This window comes from Leuresthes tenuis, unplaced genomic scaffold, assembly GCF_036924035.1.
Source record: "Leuresthes tenuis unplaced genomic scaffold, fLeuTen1.0.hap1 SCAF_4, whole genome shotgun sequence".
In the NCBI taxonomy this organism is placed as follows: Eukaryota; Metazoa; Chordata; class Actinopteri; order Atheriniformes; family Atherinopsidae; genus Leuresthes; species Leuresthes tenuis.
The window spans coordinates 22,301,112-22,320,159 of NW_027325358.1; the positions used below are offsets into that span (position 1 = coordinate 22,301,112).

Sequence of the window (19,048 nt, forward strand, 5' to 3'; positions counted from 1 at the left end):
CTTCAAAAGGCCCACAGTAACTATCTATAGTACGTTTTAATTTATTCTCCTGAATATATATTTTTTTACATGAACGGCTGTGTCCAAATTTATTCAGATCTGCTTTGTAATGGCTAAATATGCATTTCCCTTAACAACAGGCCTGTGCTAGACATCTCACCCCCTGAATTCAGGTTTGGAAGCTGGCTCAGCCGCTCCAAATTGCTGTTCTTGTCTTCGGTTAAGACAGTACCGGAAGACATACTGAACACAGACTGCAGAAAAACTTGGCTTTGGGTGGTGGTGGATCTTCCAACAAGACAGCGATGGAAAAACCTGGCAGAGTGGTCCAGAAATTATTCACAGAAATCCAAGCCACCATTTTAAAGTGACTCAGCCAAAGTCCAGATCTGAATCCCACCAGAGTTTGCAAAAAGGATCAAAAGGAGAAAATTAGATGTGGGGAAAACAGAAATAATAAATAACCACAGCACAAATCATAGAGCTTTAAGTTTTTATAAGATTATAAAAAAGAAAAAACATAACACAATAACCAAGGCGTGTCATACATTGTGTTTTTTCTTTGAATCTCTGAGGAGTATTTACAAAACAGGCTTATGTACAGAGAGCGATAACTCAGAAATGGAGAAAGCTACGTGTCTAGCACAAACAACCAGTTAGCATATTGATAATATCTTTGCTATGTACAGAATAACTGGCCAGGCTAGAGCAAGAAAGAAAGATAAAGATTCTGCAAAAAGGTTTAAATAAGTTCAAGTATCTACTTTGAGGTTTCATGGAGGTTTTAGTCCGATAGACTCAGATTCTGAACAATGCTGAAGTGTTGAACCAAAAGTCTGATTAAGCTGCAAATGGTGTAGTGTCGTTGGGGAAAGGACAAGAAGAGCTCTAGCCATCTGGAAAGACAACACAGACAACGCAACAAAAAAGGCGCCACAGAACAATCTCTGCTCTGATAAATGCCCTCTTCTTAAGTAACCCTTAACACAATCAAAGGAAATCTCCTCTCCAGGCATAAAGTGATATCCAGCTTATTGGCCTGTAGCACCTTCCTACTGCTTTGAGTAACAACTGTGCAACAAGCACGTAACACAAAAAAAAATTAAGAAACATGAACATAATGCTGCTCAGGGCAAGACTGAAACTACTGACACCTTGAAAAGCGGACAAGAGGCAACAGAATTCACAGCAGGTCTTCTGTTTCTGGGCCTTGTGACTTAACTGATCATCTTAGGTAACTTCAAAACATTCTGAGGCCATTTAATTGTCTCCGTCATAAAATCCACACTTCCAAAAAAAAAAAAAAAAAATAAGTCATCTTCACTGTCATGAAGTGTGCCATTTCACATGAAAAAAAGATTTAAAAAAACATAGTAACCTCAAAAGTGTTAACTCATACACCATCTTGTACCTCATGTAAATTAAGGTCCAAATATCACGAAACCATGGTCAGAATTGCACAGTTGTATGAAAAGAAGAACTAGCTTATTTGAGGAAATATCTTGGTTAGCTGTAATTAGGCCTATTTCTAATCATAAAGCTGCTATGAAGAAAAGTGTGGCCCAAGCACGGGCCATTTGTCCTATCAACGTCTCCTAGTGCATAAAACACGAATGCTACTTAACAACGCTCTTAACAACACTGTAGGGATCAGCTGCACTCCTTGTTTACATTTCAGTATAGTGTATTTATTTTGGGATAAAGAAGAAATGTCTATATACGAGAACACAGGCTGGTGCGGTGGTCTCCGAAGTGTCTCAAGGCACCCATCCAAATACACTGCTTTTGACCAGAGCTGCACTGTAACCGTCAAAACCGGGACCACCACACATACTCTGGAGCTATTTTAAGACCTTGTCAAAGAGCAGCAAACGCCTCAATTGAAATTTCTGTTCTTGAAGAGCTCAAAATGAAATGCCATTATGTGTCAACTGAAAAGGTCATGTCAAAAACAGGAGACACGAGTGGAGTGAAATGTAGGACTCACAAAGTCAGAGTGTTGTGACGACAGCAGGATACCATTTGAGGTTCTGCTCTGAACTGGAAGTTAAGCACCCTTTTCTCTCTCTCAACAGACAGTGAGGGGGGTCTGGAGCTCACTTTCACGTCGCTGATTTTTCTTCAGCAGCTGAATGCGATTGTGGCAGTAGAACTTGATTGCGCGCCAGTCGCGATGGTTGCTGACCAGCAGGGGGCACTGCTGCAGGCAGCGCTCACAGTCAGCCTTCGCAGGGACTCGGAGCTCATTGATGTTCTGGGTCAGGTGCTCTTCCACTGCGGCACGCTCCGCCTCTGACCAGGGGCGCTTCAGGACGCCTCGCTTTCCTAAAACGCCGGAGAGACGAATGGAGTCACAGATTCCCTGTCATTTAACAGATTCTATCCATCACCAACCCTAACCCTCATCAAACAGGTACCAAATGGACTTTGTCACTTCCTGTTAATATTACTGACAGTGCAGAAAAAACTGATTCAGAACTTCAGTCTGTAAATGCATCATCATGTTGGCAGCCACTTCTCACCTAAAAGGACTTTTTAAAAGAGGGGTTTGTGTGTCTTACCTTTAGTAGACAGCGGTCAGTGTTCTCTTTAAAGAGAAAAAACACAATACAGTGTTCGCTCCAACCACTGTGAAAGTTTCAAGGTTGGAGCTGTTTGAGATGGTGAAAATATTGCTGCTTTTCTGGTGACCCCAATCTGAGTAGCTTCAGCTTCCCATCAGGAAACCGTCAATCTGACAGCCATCAACCAAAGGTAAGACAGTGGGCGTCTCGTAATTACAAACAGGAACTAGTACTCCAGCTACAAAATGCATTTATCCATGGAAGGGTGCTTTCGTCTCTTACAGGAAATAAAACATTTTGAAGGTGTACACACTATTTCTGTTTGTGCTCTCAGAAATTTGACTTCTTTTTTCCTTCCTTAGTTTTGCTTTCATCACATTATAATAATGATGTCTGAATAATGGCGCAAAATCACTGACACTTGACACACAAACGGGCTTACCTGAGCCTCTCCTGCTTTTTGCAGGTGGGGGTGGTGGTGGAGGGGTAGGAGGAGGAGGAGAAGGTGGAGGCTGGATGTTCTTGAGCTTCTTGGGTCGTCCCACTCGGCCGTTGTTCTTGCCCTTCCTGACATACAGCAGGGTAGGTGGAGGGTTTAAAGCAGGAGCTGGGGTGGGGGGCTTCTCCTTCATGTGCTCCCCTTCAGACTCTCCCTCTGAGTACGAGTCTGCGGAGTTACCCGACATAACTGGAGAAAGGAAAGGGCAGAAAGATGTGGAGGTAAGACAGGACAAAACCACAGAGACTCATTTAAATAATACTCCATTCACACTGATGGCACCAAGGGAGGCGTGCCATCGCTGGTCTGGGACAATGAAACATCCTTCCATCTTACCATCCAGCTCCAGACAGATGTGGTTCAGGCTCATTCCTCTGAACAGCACCCCATCTCTCTCTCCACACAGTACGACTCGGCCCACTCTGCCCATCAGGCCCGGGTCTTGGCCAATTCCAGCACAATTCTGTGTCACATGGTACTCCCTCTCGAGGAAGTGCTCCAACCTCTCCACGGCGCTGCTTCCAGGCTGTCCGGGCTCCTCTCCTTCTCCTAGAAGCAGTAGCTGGGTTAGGATTGCTACCTGACGACGCACCCTGGTCTGGGTCAGGGCACGGGGATTGCGGGTCCCACTGGAACGAGCCAAGCTGCGAAGGAGGTCGGTACCACGCAGTGGCGTGGCAGGAGAGTGGTAGGGCCGGGCAAACACATACGGGTTTGCGGGGTCAACCCCTACATCCAGCCGTGTCTGCAGGAGAAGCTCCAGGCACGGCTCGCAGTGAGGGGGAAGGATGAGTGGCTGGATGCGTCCACGCTTACCCTGGACTCCAACTCTAGGTAGGTGAGGAAGCACCAGCCGCTCAAAGGGGGAGAGGGAAGCCTCCAATGGCGTGAGAGCTGGAGGAGCACCAGGTGGGACAGGAACAGGGCACTGAGGAGTCACACGAGCACGATATTCAGCGATGGACAGCTTGGAGACCTCACACTCACGTCGTCGATTGTACAGGATGAGAAGTGCCAGGCTGGAGTGGCAGAGAAGCCGCCAGGCCTCCGCAGACTGCAGCTGTCGAGACAGGGACAAGAAGGCAGAGTGCTGGAGCCGACGGAGGTACAGAACCAAAGAGGAGAGGGATGAGAGGAGAGGCAGCATGTGGTGTCGCCCCGAACTACTGAAAGAGAGAGACAAGGTGACATGCAGGTTTTATTTTCAGCTTCAGAGGTTTCAGTTCACAATTTGCAACATCCACGTTTGTCACAATATTCTACAAAAGTGACTGCACCATGTTTTCAATTGTTGGAACTCAGCAGTTACCTTGAAAAAAAGCACGAGTAAATAAGATTAAGTGACTCCTCTATTCAAACATGTAAAAAAAAAAAATCAGAAGGCATCAAGTTACCTGAGCAGCTCTTTTTCCTTTTCCTCTGTCCCACTTTCATCTTCTACCTCCATCACTCCATTCTCCTCCTCCTCTTCTTCCTCGTCGACATCGTCCTCTTCCTTTGGTGGCTCTATCTCTTTGGCCGAATTGCTGCTAAAGGACTGAGGGCACACAAGCTCTATGTCCTCAGTTTTGGGTCTCTTCACTGCCACAACCTCCACATCTCCGTCTTCATCCTCCTCCTCCTCCGTCTGTCCATCTTTCTTTATTCCCCTCACTGCCCCCTTCCTGGACTGGGTCACAGCCAGAGGCGGTGGGCTCCTCTTTAAGACGGACACCGGCACTGCGTTCTGTCCTCTGGGTGGAGTCAGCACAGGAGGGGTGGAGGCAGAGGAGGCAGGAGACTGGCTGGCTGCAGTGAGAGTGGGCGGAGACACGGACAGGTCCTGGACACCACTCTGTGCAGGACCTGTGCAGCGGCTCTCACCACTTGCTTGGGAAAACTTCGAGTGTTGCTCGGAGAGAGTGACGGCTGCAGCGGGGTTTGTGCTCTGTGCATGCAGGCGGGGCGTCTGTGTGTAGCGCTCGACGAGAGCAGAACACACATCGGGCTGGTGGGCGTGGTGTTTATCCAAGTGGCGGCCCAGGGAGCGAAAGTGGCGTCCACAGTGTTCACAGGTTTGGCGTATGGAGTCAATGGAAACTGCCCCTCTCTGAGTGTTTGTGGTGACGTTTCCTGTACTGTCAGAACCCAGTGGAGCAGGGTGTTTGAAGACAGGCTTAGAGGAAGAGGAAGGGGACGAGGACGCCGAGCAGGGAGAGGACTGCGCTGGAGAATGGGATGATGTAAGTGGACGGTTGACATGGGGAGCGCTGGAGGGGGACACTAATGAGGGGCGCCCGGGTGGGGTCCGGTGGGGGGTCTTTTTCTTTGAAGGGGTGTTACGCCGTTTCTTTTTTTGGCGAAGTGCGCGCCCACGCGGGCTACAGTTGTCCTCATCTCCCGCATCTGAATCACTGGCATCAGAGTGGGAGATGGGTGAGGAGGATGGGGAGAGGGACCAAGAGGGGGTGACGTATTCCTGCTGCTGTTGTTGATGCCGCTGCTGCTGACCTGTCAGAGAGAGAGGCTCATCCTCCTGGAAAAGAAAGAGATTTTCTTTTTTATATCACTATTAATAAAATGATAAAAACATGAATTGTATTGTGCTGAAAGTTGGAAACATTTGTGGTGATAACCTCATGCAGAAAGACACTTTTTGTCGTCATGGACTCCTATGTAACCAAAAAAGAAATGCCCTTACTACCCCAAACGTAATGCATATCTTACCCTAAAGGTTTTAGGATCTCTTATGTCTTTATAAGTAACCACCATTTTCATCCCATCATTAGTTTTATACCTTGCGAGTAGTTTTGCTTCAACAAGTTGTCCGATTCAATCTTTGTAAGCTGGATCTTATTGACCTTACATTTCATAACTTTGCTTTCCAGCACAATAAATATCCATATTATTAAGCATCAGAAGTCAGTCGAATTAATTTCACAGTCAGAAGAGATATTAAAATTCACAACAGCATAAGCACCAGACACAATGCATGCATTTATCATGCACAGCAAAGAATGCAGTCAGATTTGTATCTACTCAAAGCTCAAATCTACATACCTGCCTATCTGATTTGTTCTCTAGATAGTCTCTTATTGTGTGTGTGATATGTGGTGTAAATGTACCGGTAGTATACAGTGGGTTTTCAGAGCAGTACATATGCCGATGAAATGCCCAACAATAACATTAAACTCACCAAATGATTTCTCCCTTGCAATATCCTAAATGTTAGACAGAACATAAACAGTAGACTGACAATAAAACAACCCTAAAGAGCTGCCATTGGTTCTTCGTTTCCTAAGAAATCTTGCTGGTAAGGTCCACAGGTCTAAAGACTACAGTACCCATAAGCCTCTGTCAAGAGGAGGCTCATCACAGGCCGAATCAGAGCGAGAAGGAACCTCACAAGGAATTTAAAAGTGAGAACATTTAAACCGCAGACTATTAACATTTTACAGAACATTACCGTCTTTAGCTTTTGCTCTTGATCAGCATCTCAAACAACTGACTTTCATACCAACAGATACTTTGGCAGAAATAGTTCATCCCTGAAAAAATGTTACAATAAAAACTTGTTTTTTTAATGTCTGAACTGACGATTGAGCATTGAAAGTTTCATTCACCCTTTAAGGGAAAAGCTGAAACTGTGAGTCATTTAATATTGCCTTTAGAAAATAATTAGATACTCATGCATCCTGATTCCCAGGAGCAGGGTATAGCTGCTCCAACCAACTCTATGTAGTGTGCAGTGTTGCCACTTTTAAAAAAAACGAACATTAATAGTTTGACAGTGTGTACTTATAAGACAGTGAAGGCATTTTTCTTTCACCTTTTTGACACTGTTGTTATTCTCCGTGTCAGAGCTACACTCTTGCTGCGCTGGAGACATTGTGGCCCGGAAACCCTGCGGAACAGAGAAGTCGCATTAAAGCAGCAGGCATACTGCTCATTAATGTATGCCATCACAATCAGACCCAGCTGACACTCAGAGAGCACGAGGACACCCATGTTTAGTTAGTCGTAAGCACACAGGCTGATTAGGACCACAAATCTGACGTTAAGAAGCCAAACAAAAGGAGTTAAAACTGATCATGCTTTCCAACAATGTTAACTTTTCTATCCATCATCCACACACCGACAGTGAAAGCACGAGTTTTATCGTACTAGAATACTGAAATCTGAGGGAACTCCGAGCAGCCTTGGCTCTACTTCAACCTCTGATGTCAGTTTCTCAATTTTAACAATTTAATTTTCTGAAATGGATTCTGGTATCATCATTTTGTTGAGTAAATTGATCCAATATAATGGGATCCATTAAGGGAACAGATGTCATGTAATAACCATGGTTACTGTTGCTAAAGCACTATAGGTAGAAAGAGAGCTGGAGCTCTGCCATCTCCATGGTAACCCCATGCCTTGCTTAGCTCGTGCGTGTGTAACGATTGTGTGAGCGGTGGGTAATGCAAATGTGTGCACGTGACAGGCAGTGAGTGAAGTTTATCACTAGCCTTTCAATACAATTATGGCAGCCTATCTGAAGTCATGAAATATTCAGTTTTAGTGCATCTCTACACTTTTGAGGACAAAGTAAAGCTGCATTTGAACCACAGGAACTTTTTCCAAGAATCAGGTTGTCTTAGGGATCCTTAAATGGAGCTCTGGAGGAAAAATGTCATCCCCAGAAACAGCCATGGTAGAGAGGTAGTAGTTTTGAGAGTACCCAGAACCTTTGAGGTGGGGCTTGCAGCACGATACATTTCTGATTGGTCGACTTTTCCCAGACTATTTTATTTTCACCTTACTGTCTCAATCATTTCAAAATTAGTATCGGACATAGCTTATGAAATCTGTTACATCTCCAGTTGTACTGCAGGAATAATTGTTACAATTAAAGGAATTCAAAATTCAAAGTAAGATACACAAATAATAATAAGAAAACACAATAGCAGAGTAATAAAACATTAATCTCTAACTGTTTGATAGCGGTTTCTCATAAGGCACAAATAAAAACACCCAAGTTTAAGAGTTTAAGACTCAAACAGAAACACCAACCAACCATACAAATGCGTTAAATGATCAGATTTTGTTTTAATGCAGCTGAAGTAAACTCTGTGGCCATCACAGCAGATCCAACACGCTGACAAGGAGGCAGTTTAAGTTCTGGGCACCGTTTGTTAAAATGCGCCTCAACAGGCCACAGATGGACAGATATCAAGACCTGAAGACTGAGGTAACATTGTACATAGCTAAACTGGAAATGTCAGAACATTTTTTAGTTATTATTATCTGTATTTGGTCTAATATCAGGTAGATGGTGCAATGCATTACAACAAATGTGGTGAATGGCTTAAAAAAGTTTTTTTCAAGCATCAAAGCTAAGAGAGTTGGCGACTGGTCAAAGATATTGATCAGCGTGGCACAACTGAACCATTTACTGCATGTATACACATACGTCTGTGATAACACTCACCAAATTCTCCCCCCACTCTGTCAGGCTGTAGTCAACGGTGATTTCCTCCCCCTTTGTGATATCCCGGATGGCAATAACAACCAATCGGACCTGGCTGCCACAGTGGACCTCTCGGATACGGCAGTTAGGTGAGGGAGAGAAGGAGCTGGCAGTTGGAGCAGGAGCAGAAGCTGCCGGAGCAGCTGGAGCGGTGGGTGCAGGGGGTAGAGAAAGTGCCTGAGCGGAAGCTGTGGTGGTCGGGGCAGGAGCAGGTACGGGTGTCAGGGTCGGGGCTGTGGAGGCAGCTGAACTTGGAACTGGTGTGGAGGCTGAGCAGGAGCTGGCCTTGAATCCAATAGACATTTTGTCTTGAGTCTGCTCTGATGGACCACTGCAAGGTGAAGCGTGTGAAAGATGGGAGAGAGAAAGGAATTATGTAAATTCATGGAAAAAAAACATGTAATCTGCATAAAGTTATTGTGCTTCTGTCTTTTGAACTTTAAAACATAGAGTGTGTTTCTACCCTTTATCTGTGTTTTATGCTGAAATCAATATCTTATTCACAGAGAATATATCAACAGTAATTACTGTCATCTATAAACCATTTTGTCGAATCTCAAAACCTTGAAAACAAGCAATCTTTGGTTCCAGCTTATCAAGTCAGCATTTACTCTGATGGTAAACTAAAGTCTTGATTGAAAGTCTTTGTTTTTTCTTGAATAAATCAAATCAAGCATTGTAAATTAAATTTGTGTACTTTTTGTTATTTAATTGAATAAATAATTAAATCTGGTTAAAGACTTTCTTGCATCTACACCATTTGGCTGTTTAACATAAGTGTGTCACAGATTGCTGAATCAAGGTGTGTGTACTGTGATAACAGCGTTTTAATCAGAATTTGATTTAAAAATCCAAACAGAGAATCTTGCTCCAGTGCGTCGGTACAGAAATCTTCAAGTGATGTGGATTTTCCATTCTTCTGGCTAGACAACTGCATTCTTCTTACATCTCAGCACTAAGTCTGCAGGATTATTTGAATAAAATTAGATTTTAAAAAGTTGGTGGGTCCTGAGGAGTGGGATTCAAAGGTGCTGCTCTCGGACTAAGTTAAGAACAGCAAAAATGTATTCTCTTCTGAAAAACGGAGTAAATTAGGTGGTCTTCATAGCAACCATCGGCACATAGATTTCCACTCACCAGTTTAGAGGAGCGGCCTCAGTGCTGTAGAAAGGCCCGCCCAGTGTGGGCCGTTTATTCTCTCCAGCGTCCTTCCGAGCACCTGAGAGCACAGCAACAGTCAGTGTGTAAAGGGATTACAAAGTAGGGACGAACACATTCAAACACACGCACACACGGGTCATAACGCCACCTCCTGGAGCGTGCACACACACTAACACACACACACAGAGATGCATATAGTAACACAAGCGTTGCCAAGCACACACATTCAGACACAAGCATAAAAGTAGGTCACTCACTTACACACAATCCACCCCCACACCAATTATAGACACACAAACAGATGCACATGCACACACTGCTCACAAATAAATACACACATTCACAGTTGTTGGCTGAAATAATGTGACAACAACTGTATAAAACACACCCACCTGAGCTGAAGCTATGTTCGGGCACGCTCTCCTCCTCGGCGTGTGTGACAAATACTTTCACGGGTGTCCCTTTTCTTTTCCTTCCACAGCCACGCCTGCAAAAAAAACAACAACATACATGTGACGTCACAAACAACGCAAGTATCATTTAATCAATTGGCCCAGTGGCCAAACTTCACATCACTCAGGTCAGGGAGAGAGGTCAAAAAGCTGATGGCCACCTTACAGATGAATGCACTTCAGTTACACCCTCCTTCGTTTACATGTGAAAATATGTAAAAACAGACAAACAAACTAAGGCAGAACATGAGAAAAATACATCCGGCGCCATGTTTTGGATGTCGCAAAGCATGTGCTGAATCACTAGGAGGAAAGCAGTATAGTCAAAGACAAACTGAACTAATGGCAAAAAGAGCTGAAAACATTCTGGTTTTGAAACTACCGTTCCGCATCACACTCCATTACAGAGAACTCGGGCCAAAAGTAACACTTGAATGGTTGTGAAATCTCTCAACACTGTACTGAACATACATGAAAAACCATTTGCAATGATTTGCGAAACACATAAGCCAATCTTCCATTTACTATAGAACATAAAAAACCTCAGATGTTGAAAGTGAGACATTTTACTATTTAATTAAAAAAAACAATAGAACATCTAAATTTGTCTCAAAAAAGTTAGGATGGGGGCAACATTAGGAAAAATAAGGGGTACTAAACTAAAACAGCTGGAGGAACGTGCTGAAACTAATCAGGTTAATTGGCAACGGGTTTGAAGCATAAAAGAGCACCTTAGAGATGCAGAGTCTCTTAGAAATTAGGGTGGGCAAAGGTTCAGTAAACTGCAGAAAACTGCATATATGAATTGTAAATATTCCTTCATATCATGAAAAGATTCAGAGAATCTGGAGATATATCTGTGCACAAGGTCAAAAATCAGTTTTAGATGTTAGTGATCTTCGGGCCCTCGGGCAGCACTGCATTAAGACAGACATGATTCTGTCCCACCCTGGACTCAGGAACACACAGCTCACCATGCCATTCACAAACGCAGGTTAAAGCTCCATCGTGGAAAAAGGAAGCCAGATGTGAACATGATCCAGAAAAACCTGGGCCAAAGGTCATTTAAAACAAACTGAAGCAAAGTGACAAACTGATCTGAGGTCAGACGAATCAAAACCTGAAATCTTTTTAATGGAAACCAGACTCGAGGAGAGGGACCATTCAATTTTGCAAATCTTTGCATTCTGTTTTTATTTACATTTGAATTTGTTTCACACAGCATCCCAACTTTTCTCAAATTGGGGTTGTGGTGCTAAAAACATCCCAAGAAATTAGGAGCAATCTCACTTTGAGGTCAACCTTTTCAAACCAAAAAATAAATAAATGTTTTAAATCAACCATTACTTTATAAAATGACTTTCTTCCCAGTCCATACCCAGAGGAATGTATTTTTTTTAATTCCTGAATAAATATCCCACATATCCAAATTTTTGCAAGTTACAGTTACACCTACATTGTTACTCACCGGAATACATTATGTTTGTATTCTTTAAGTTGAACAAATAACTCCATTTTGTTAAAAAGATTTAAGCCTGCATAGTTTTCAGACCCAACCTTTAGTCAGAAGTTCTGTTCTTTCATGCAGTTGCTGATGTTTCCTGTAACGTTTAACTACCACCTGTGGAATGGTTTATTATTAGAATTGATACAAATGGGAGAAATGTGCATCGTGTCATCAGCATGCATGTGGATATATCCATCCTCACACGTACACATCAGATAAAAGAAGCAGAACCAAGCGCATGATGTGCTGTGCAGAAACTTCACATGGTACCTTTAAATCTGAGATCTGAGAGAAGAAAATCAGTGCTACACGTGCCGTCGTTGGAGTTGTTGCTATTGTTTTGGAAGAAAAAAAAACACTTCTGAAATTAAGTGTGGGATGTTCCTTATATTACAACTACAAAAGTCCCCACTGGTCAAACTGAATTCCATTTTTTTCCAGGATGTAAGCCGGCCTCATTGTTGAGAATCTTTCCCATAAATAACAGAAAGTAATTATCACCTTTTTGCATATAAACAGTTTCGGTGCTGCTGTGGTTCAGTGGGCATACAAACTCTACAATGACAAATCAACCTACAGCATCAGCGATGTTACAATTGTGCAGTTTGTGCTTGTATGTAAGCACTGTGGCTCCTGACCACAGAGAGCTGGAGTGCAACTACCTGTGTGAGCCCAGAGAGCACAAGTCCGATTATCTTCTTCAGAATAAATCCATTCCAAAACAGCCACACTCAGAAAAGCCAAAGTGATCCCGCCTCTGCTGAATCTGGCCTAGTTATGCTACCACAGATCTCAATATTGTTTTCCGTTGGTCTATTTTTCACACACACACACACACACACACACACGCACACACACACAACACTGGAGTCTCCTGAAACAAGGCCATAGAAAGATTGTGCTTTGGATTTTCAAGTTTCATTCTGAGATTTCATTAGCGTCCTGAGTTTTCACAAGCAGACATGAGAGTGAAAAGGAAAAAAACTCAAGTGGGAGAAAGAGGGAGATAAATAAGAGAAGGAGTGGGACAGAAAAGTGAAGCATCAGAAAGAGGAGCAAAGAAAAAAATGACAGAGAGAAACCAGGGCAAAGGAGATACTTATTCAGCAGAGATATCAACCCGACACGCTGTCTTTCTATTGATCCATTCCACTCCCATCTACAATCATGATTCTGTGTGTTTAACAGTGTGCGCCTGGAACTGTGCTCTCATATCTGCAGACAACCAAGCAAATAAATTTTTGCTTTGAAAAAAAAAAAAAAACAACAACCAAACAATCGTGTTAATCACTAAGACATAAGAAAGGATTTCAAGCCAACATTAACTGAAGTGTTTTCTCCGCAGTGGTTCAGTCAATTTTGACACTCAACTTATCACAACCCTGTTTAAGTCACATGGCCATGGAATGACCCAAAAGTCGTGATAATACTGTACAAATAAAATCCAGTGTGGGAGCCGACATGCCTCAACAACACACACCCTTTATATCAAACACACTGTTGCCCTTCTGACGAATATTTGCACATGCATGTTCAAAAGTCAGCTCACTTTATGTGTGCGTATCCAATGTAGGGCTGGGCAACTTCATTGAAATCAACACAAAAAAAGTGATATATGTACAGTTTATCGGTTCTCTTTTGTTGTAAACACCAAGTTTGGCCACTTTGTTTCAACCAACTTTATTTGAATTGTCAGTGGACAGAACTGACCCGTTCATAGGGAGGTTGATCAAAAGAAGCAGCGTGTGATAACAGCTCTCATGTGACTGGAAGGCATTTCAGGGTCTGCAGAACAGTGGTATTAACACCTTTAATCACCACATTTTTGCCGCACATCCTTTGATTGCTTTCATCAAATTACTGTGCTTTTTTTTCGCCTTCAAACCAACATGGCCACCAAAATGCTGTAGTATTTGGCTTTGAAACGAAATCTGTGCCATTAGTGTTAATAAGTGATGACTTACTTACAGACAGAGGAATTTTACAAGTAACACCTTGCAATAATTCTGCTAAATAATTGCAATCAGGTGTTGATGGATTCATTTTGACAGGCTTAGTCCTGAGTGGAAGTCACACTTTCAGTTTTCCAACCTGAGAGCAAACACATATAAAGACTAAAAAAAATAAATAAAAAAATCCTACAGAAAGAAGTCGTACACCAAACGCAACAGTTTGGAGTTAATATCATTACACAACTGATTGCTTAGATAACATTTACTAAAGTGAACTATGAAATTAATAAAACTATAACGCAATGACGCCTCATATGATTAAAATACAATTCCAGAGATGTACGATATTCTGTTTTAACAAACTGTGCTGTAGAAACCAACCCAGCAAAATACCCACACAAAAGATATCACAGTCATTTGTTCAACAGAGCAGCAACTGTTGCTCACACTCACAGTGCATTAATGCACACAGACAGCCTTAGACCACAGTCCTGAGCTATACCATCCAACAGGTTAACAGCTTTTCTGGGAAAAACGCTTAGTTCATATTTTACTGGATTATTTTGAGTCTTCCGAGCGTCTGTCTGTGTGTTTACTTCTGGTTCAATGAGTTTCTCAGAAGTTTCTTTTTGCCAACCAAATCTGTCTCTCTGCCACCTCTTCAGTGAGCTGACCCGTCATCATCTCCCTCCATTCCCGTCTCATTCCGTCTCACCCTCTTCCATCGATTCTCTCGTTCTTCTCCTCCTTCTTCATTCTGAATAACACAGAGACACACACACACACACATGCACACAGAGGTTCCTCCCACCAACCCACATGTATGCACAAATACACAAACAAAAAGCTCATACTCTAGACCCACAAATGCATGAGCACACACACAGAGCTCACACAGTCCACATGTGCACACACACATACAGTCACACGCACAGTTACATACACATCACTCTCCTTCCCTGGCCCACATGCATGCACAAACACACACACCCACACACATACAGAGGCACGCAAACAGGCTCTCACTCACTCTCTCTCTCACACACTCACTGACACACACACCCCTCCCTCTCAGGCTTACAGGCACGCAACACACTCACTGACACACACAAATACAGTACACACAAATACCCTCTCTCTAGCCAAGCTCACATGCACGCACACACCCCTCCCCCTTTCTCTAAAGCTCACATGCATACACACACACGCACACACACCATAGGAAAGCTCACTCAAGCACAAACACACACACACACACACACACTCTCTCTCTCTCTCTCTCTCTCTCAAATAACCTAACCCACAGTCTCATGTTCCATCTCTGACACACTCACACACACACGGGAACACAAAGGCAAGCACGCATGCATTGAATCTGCACATCACAGACTCTCATACTCATGCATGTCTGTTACAATATACTCCCTCCTCCACTATGTGGCACGCACACACACATGCTCCATCAAACAAGTTATTCCTCCTCAGCCACAAGCAAACAAACACTACGTGTGCTGGTGGATACACACGGAGGCAACCTCTTGTCATGCAACTGCTTCTACTGCTCGCTCCACATACGTTTGGACTGCACACAAACACAATCAATCACACGCGTTCACACAAGACACAAACTCACGAAATGAGCCTCGCATTTACTCCGTCCTTCATGCAGAATGTCGTCTCTCTAACACACAAACACACACACAGGATCCTCAATAATAAAACAGATACAAACACACACCATCCTCCCCACCTTCTCACATATACCATACCACCCACACAAAGATACTTTTCCTTTGAGCATGCGTATACACACACACACACACAAACACACTGTCCTTTCCTCTTTCATAAACAAAGTAGATGCATAAACACTCTCCTTCCCTCTGTTGAACACGCACAAACACACTGCCCTTGTCTAGGAGCGGCACACACTCATACACACACACACAAACACACGCACAAACCTTGTGTCTGTCTCCCCCATGACACACACCCCTCCCTCTCTTACTCACTGCAGAAGAAATACATATACACGCGCACACACACGTACACAGACAGACATGCACGCACAAACACACACACCTCCTTCCAGAACAAACACACAAACACAGAAACAGACACACATGCAGCATATGCACTAGCTACCAAGCTTTCTTTTTCAGTTTTCAAGACACACACACACACACATCAACCCAACCCCTTCTGTTTCAAAAGCTTGCATGCATGCAAGTGATTGCACACACAGACACACACACACACATCCTCACCCTCTGTCACACACCCTCCCTTCTCTTTTCCTCTCTCCCACTCTCTCTTAAACACATACAGGCACTATGCACTCTCTCTCTCTCTCTTTGCAACACACACCCTCCATCTTCTCTTGCTCTCATACACACTGTTACCCACACACACACACACACAACCTCCCCTCCTCTGTTCATCACAAACACATACACACCTCTCAGTTTCTTAAAGACAGACACACACTCTTTCCTTCATCACTTTCTGTATTGCTTCCATAGTCCCATCTTTCACAACTCATAAAGACAAGGTTTACTCTTCAGACACACACACACACACTTACACAATTAACACCATCCAAAACAACCAACACACACTCTCTCTTACCAGAGATTCTTACCAATCCAACATTTGATTACACATACACACGGCCCTTCATGCTCACACACAAACACACTTCCCCTCCTCACTGTGTCTCTAACAAACACTTACACACGCAAACAAACACTTACATTCCCTCCCCCACTCCCTGAACACACACACACATATGCACACACAGTCTATCCTCCCCTTCTATGTGCCTCTAACACACTTCCCCTCTATCTCTGTCTCTCTCTCTCACACACACACACACACACACACACACATGCATACACTTTTTATATGCTCCCTCTCACGTACACACACATATGTCCTTCACAGCCTCATGCAATCCTTACTCTCCTCTGCCTCACACAGTAAACACACCTTTATCCCCCCCCCCCCCCCCCCCCCCCTCTTTTTCCACTAACACACACAATTATTTCTTTTCCCATTTCACTCCAACTCTCTGTCTCGGACACATAAACAATAACAGACAGGCAAGTGGACGGACACACTCGCACACGCAAACAATTTGAAAAACACATTTTTAAACACATTTTCCCTTCTCTCAAACACACCCTGTCTTCCCAACATACACACACTTACTCATTCCCTCAACCACACACAAACTCACACAACTACACACACACACACACACACTCATGTTCTCTTTGTCACACACTCCTCGCACACTGCTCTCCCCCTCCCTCTCCTCATCTCTGTCTCACTCGCACACACTCTTGTCACGCACACTCTCTCCCCCTCCCATCCCTTACACACACACACACACACTCCCTCCCTCCTCCCTTGGCTGTGGCATACACATTCACACACACCCTCAATATGAACGTATACACAGACACACACGCAAACACACAAAACTGCTCCTTTCTCTCACGCTCTCTCCCCTCCCTGTGTTTGCGTGTGTGTGAGAGGGTTTGCGTGTGTGTGTGTGTGTGTGTGTGTGTATGTGTCTGTCTGTCTCTCCCACTCTCACACAATCACACACGTGAGCGCGCGCACTACATACAGGAACGAGCGCGCACTTACAGATACATACACGCACATAGAGCAGCTTTGACAGTGTGTTAATTCCAACGTTTGCAAAACTTTGGTGCAAAGAAGATATTCTTGGAAACTTTAGTTATTTACAGGTTAACAGCATTCTGTTACCACTCCACAGCTTTGAGGGTTTAACTGAGAAAGTAAGAAGCGTGAAGTACATGTCATGTTTTCGGAGCTGAAATTGTAAGCATTCCTTATTTTCCCGTCACCTGTCACTCAAAAATAAACACACTGTCTGTTATGTGGGTGAATTTAGTGTCAGACAAAACAGACGCAAAGTTGCGCACGCGCGCACACACCTCTTTGGAGCCGCATTGCAAGGTGGAATTAACGTTCAAAAACAAGCTAGCGTCACGCAAACAAACAAGTTTCTCACATTAATTTCAGTCAGTCCGACGTTTACTCAGTGTCAAACTGGAGAAAAACGCGGCATGACAACTTTAGTTCTATCAAAAACACCCTCAAAGGCGCACACACCCACCCGAGTCTGCCAATGGGTCATAAAGCACTATCAGGATACAGTTCTTCACTGTCAGTATATCTCAATTAACCGACTCACCCCCGTGTTAACGGCGTCGATTTGACGCCTTCTCCGTCGCTGTGAGGGTCTCGGCATTCGAAGAGTGAGCGCACAGTCTCCGCCATGTTCACACCAGCAGTCGCTGATCTTCTACCGCCTCACCATTCAGCCTCTCGCTCTTCTCTCCAGCCGCTCAACTAGCTCACACCAAGGTTATTCCAGCCTCTTCCACCACCGCCGAGCGGAGGGGTCCGCACCGCACACCAGGAAACAAAATAGTCCGTTGAGCAGTCTACCGTATCTTGTCAACCAGCCAAGACCGAAGGAAGGTGCATAATAAAAAATGTTTAAATGTCCTCACGCTATAGGCTAATCATCAAGCTGCGCGATACTTTTATTAAATAGGATGATGTACTCCACCCCTACGGAGGAATGGACGCGCTCACCAAGCAGATGAAAAAAGTAGAGCGTTTCTAAGAATGATGATTAACTCGCCAACTAAGAGAAGAAATTGTGTGCATGTAAGTGTGGACGAGAAACATTTAAGTGAAATATGTCTTTAAATTGGCAAAAATATTAGTGCAAACTGGGAAAACGTGTTTTTTTCATAATTGTTTGCAACCTCATACCATCAACAGGTGCTCAAGGTACAATATAAATAAGCGATGTAATCTGACAAACTGTTTCTAATATTTCGCATAAGGATGGATTTAAAATGTACATTTTCAGTCACATTAATGTGATAAGTATGACCCGAAATGGGTTACAGAAGAATCAGCTTGCAGCAATTGCCAATTGTTAGTGTCAATGGGAGGTACAAGAGTAACGTGTCGGCTATTTATTACTTGTCAAATTACTGAAATATTAAAGTTTGGACGCACAAACTCACTTAAGCTCGTCCCAACTTCTCAGGTGTTTAAAACTATTGACCCTTGACTTAGTATAAAGGCACTTTAATGAATAAGTGCTATCACTGGCACCCTCATATTTCATATGAAGATGTATATTTCTAAGTCCATGCAAAACTATCTATTTTAACATGTTTATATGGACTGCATACTGTACACAGATATAAGAATGAAATATGAAAGCTCAGGCAACCACAGTGTAAACGCTAGGTGCTAGACAAAATGCATACTGTACAGGCCAGTGTCACAACGGCATATCACAGTTTCTGTGATAATCATTTTTCTATTGACATCATGTTCTATAACAGTTAAAAGCAATAGATGCAAC

The 19,048-nt window shown here is 43.5% G+C and overlaps 1 protein-coding gene across 3 annotated transcripts; it reads right to left on the reverse strand.

Annotated features, from left to right (window-relative positions):
- Positions 1-479: 479 nt before the first annotated feature.
- LOC140304560 (uncharacterized) lies at positions 480-18,167 on the reverse strand. Of its 3 annotated transcripts, none has more exons than XM_072383230.1 (9): positions 17,852-18,167; positions 10,105-10,199; positions 9,689-9,770; positions 8,513-8,882; positions 6,872-6,946; positions 4,458-5,578; positions 3,400-4,226; positions 3,007-3,252; positions 480-2,325 (listed from the first exon to the last, which is right to left on the reverse strand). In XM_072383230.1, the coding sequence occupies exons 1-9, from the start codon at positions 17,935-17,937 to the stop codon at positions 2,069-2,071; spliced, it is 3,159 nt and encodes a 1,052-aa protein (XP_072239331.1). In that variant the 5' UTR covers positions 17,938-18,167; the 3' UTR covers positions 480-2,068. The 3 variants fall into 3 exon arrangements, with proteins under 3 accessions (XP_072239331.1, XP_072239330.1, XP_072239332.1); XM_072383229.1 differs by having other exon boundaries at positions 3,400-4,229; XM_072383231.1 differs by lacking the exon at positions 6,872-6,946 and having other exon boundaries at positions 3,400-4,229.
- Positions 18,168-19,048: the final 881 nt, after the last annotated feature.

What these genes read in the sequence shown, in the direction of transcription:
- LOC140304560 (XM_072383229.1), bottom strand. Translation starts at nt 17,937, where the DNA reads ATGGCGGAGACTGTGCGCTCACTCTTCGAATGCCGAGACCCTCACAGC. An exon ending in ATAACAACAGTGTCAAAAAG is followed by an intron (nt 5,579 to 6,871) that starts GTGAAAGAAAAA and finishes TTTCTTTTCCAG; the next exon opens with GAGGATGAGCCTCTCTCTCT. An exon ending in AAAAAGCAGGAGAGGCTCAG is followed by an intron (nt 2,326 to 3,006) that starts GTAAGCCCGTTT and finishes CCGGCGTTTTAG; the next exon opens with GAAAGCGAGGCGTCCTGAAG.